This window comes from Thecamonas trahens, assembly GCF_000142905.1.
Source record: "Thecamonas trahens ATCC 50062 unplaced genomic scaffold supercont1.38, whole genome shotgun sequence".
Classification (NCBI taxonomy): Eukaryota; order Apusomonadida; family Apusomonadidae; genus Thecamonas; species Thecamonas trahens.
Window position 1 is genome coordinate 1 of NW_013657642.1, and position 1,379 is coordinate 1,379.

The 1,379-nt window shown below is 59.2% G+C and overlaps 1 protein-coding gene across 1 annotated transcript in view; it reads left to right on the forward strand.

Annotated features, from left to right (window-relative positions):
• Positions 1-343: 343 nt before the first annotated feature.
• The window catches only part of AMSG_07841 (uncharacterized protein), a gene marked incomplete at both ends in the record, with an annotated part of 1,747 nt that continues 711 nt past the window's right edge, over positions 344-1,379 (forward strand). The window contains 2 exons of the mRNA XM_013900185.1: positions 344-1,171; positions 1,195-1,317. Of these exons, the coding sequence (XP_013755639.1) occupies positions 344-1,171; positions 1,195-1,317 (951 nt within the window). The remainder of the gene's footprint in view (positions 1,172-1,194; positions 1,318-1,379) is intronic.

The window sequence follows — 1,379 nt, forward strand, 5'->3', positions numbered from 1 at the left end:
CCTAACCCTCACCCTAACCCTAACCCTAACCCTAACCCTAACCCTAACCCTAACCCTTAAACGAGTGCGGGGGCATTATGCCTGGGGTTTATGCCTCATGGCTTGACGTGTGCAGAGACATTATGTCTCGACCCTTAAGTTTCATCCGTATGCAGAGGCTTTATGCCTATGCCTCGACGAGTGCAGACATTAACCCCAGGCTTCAGGCTTTATCCCTCCCAAGTCCTCCCAAGCTCAGACATAAAGCCTGGCTGATCAGCACAACCGCTGTCGACGACCAAGTCAATTAACGGTCACTCCACACCATACCTCTCTTTGTTTTGAGACTTGGCTTGTGACCCCTATGGCTGCCACTACCTCCGCGTCCCCCTCCACTTCCCCCAGTGCCCTACAGAGCACCAACCAGCCCTCTACATCGTCTGTGCACAGGGACGAGCTTGACGGGCTTGACTTTGATGTCTTCGCTCCACCCGCTGCTGCCGCGGCCGCCAACGAGCTCACCCACCGGCCGACCGTTGGTCAGACTCGCCGGGCGTCATCGCCCGTTGTCTGCGACCGACCTACCTCGGTCCAACGGACGTTGTTTCATTCTGTCACCGTGGCAGCTCGTGACTCACGGTCAATCGTCCCTTCCGGGCTGAACGACTTTCGTCCGCGCATCCCGCTCACCGAGCTCGCCATCGTTCGTCCGGATCCGTTTGAACATGTCGACATTCCGCTGGGACTGCCCGTCGTTCCGCTCTACGAGGACGACTTTGTTGATGCACTTCGCGCCTCGGTTGCTGTTCCTGCTGGCACCCAGTGGTCGTACCCTGCTCGACTCACGCTGTCCAATCCGCAGTACAAGGTCTACAGCGTTGCTGTCATTGACTCGTGGAACGAGGTCATCGCCCTCACCGCCCCTAACCATGGCGTCTCCACTCGCCTCAACTGGATCCCGCGGCTGGTCGTTGGGTTCTATCCGCACCAGCCTGTCAAGCCACTCTCGGGCGACGAGCTTGCCCGGAGTGTCTCGTCGTGGGCGTTGAACAACTCCGGCCGCTTCCATCTGTTCTTCAACTACCTGCTCATGGCCGACAAAGACTCGTTGCCTTCTGCCTCGACCATGTACGATGCTGCCATTGCGCTCCGTGATCTCATCGACACCTCGCTTGGCTACGTGGCGAACTCGGTCCTTACCCGACGTTTGATCAGCGTGTCACTATGGTTGTGGCGACCCGGAGGTCAATCTGGGACGCCCTCTCGGCGCTCATGGGCACCTTCCAGAAGTTCAAGGCCCTCCGCGCCGAGTCGTACCTCATTGACCACGCCCGCCGTGTCCAGCACGCCAAGTCACGCCGCGCATGTACGCCTTCATCGGCGCCAAGCTGCTCAGCGCC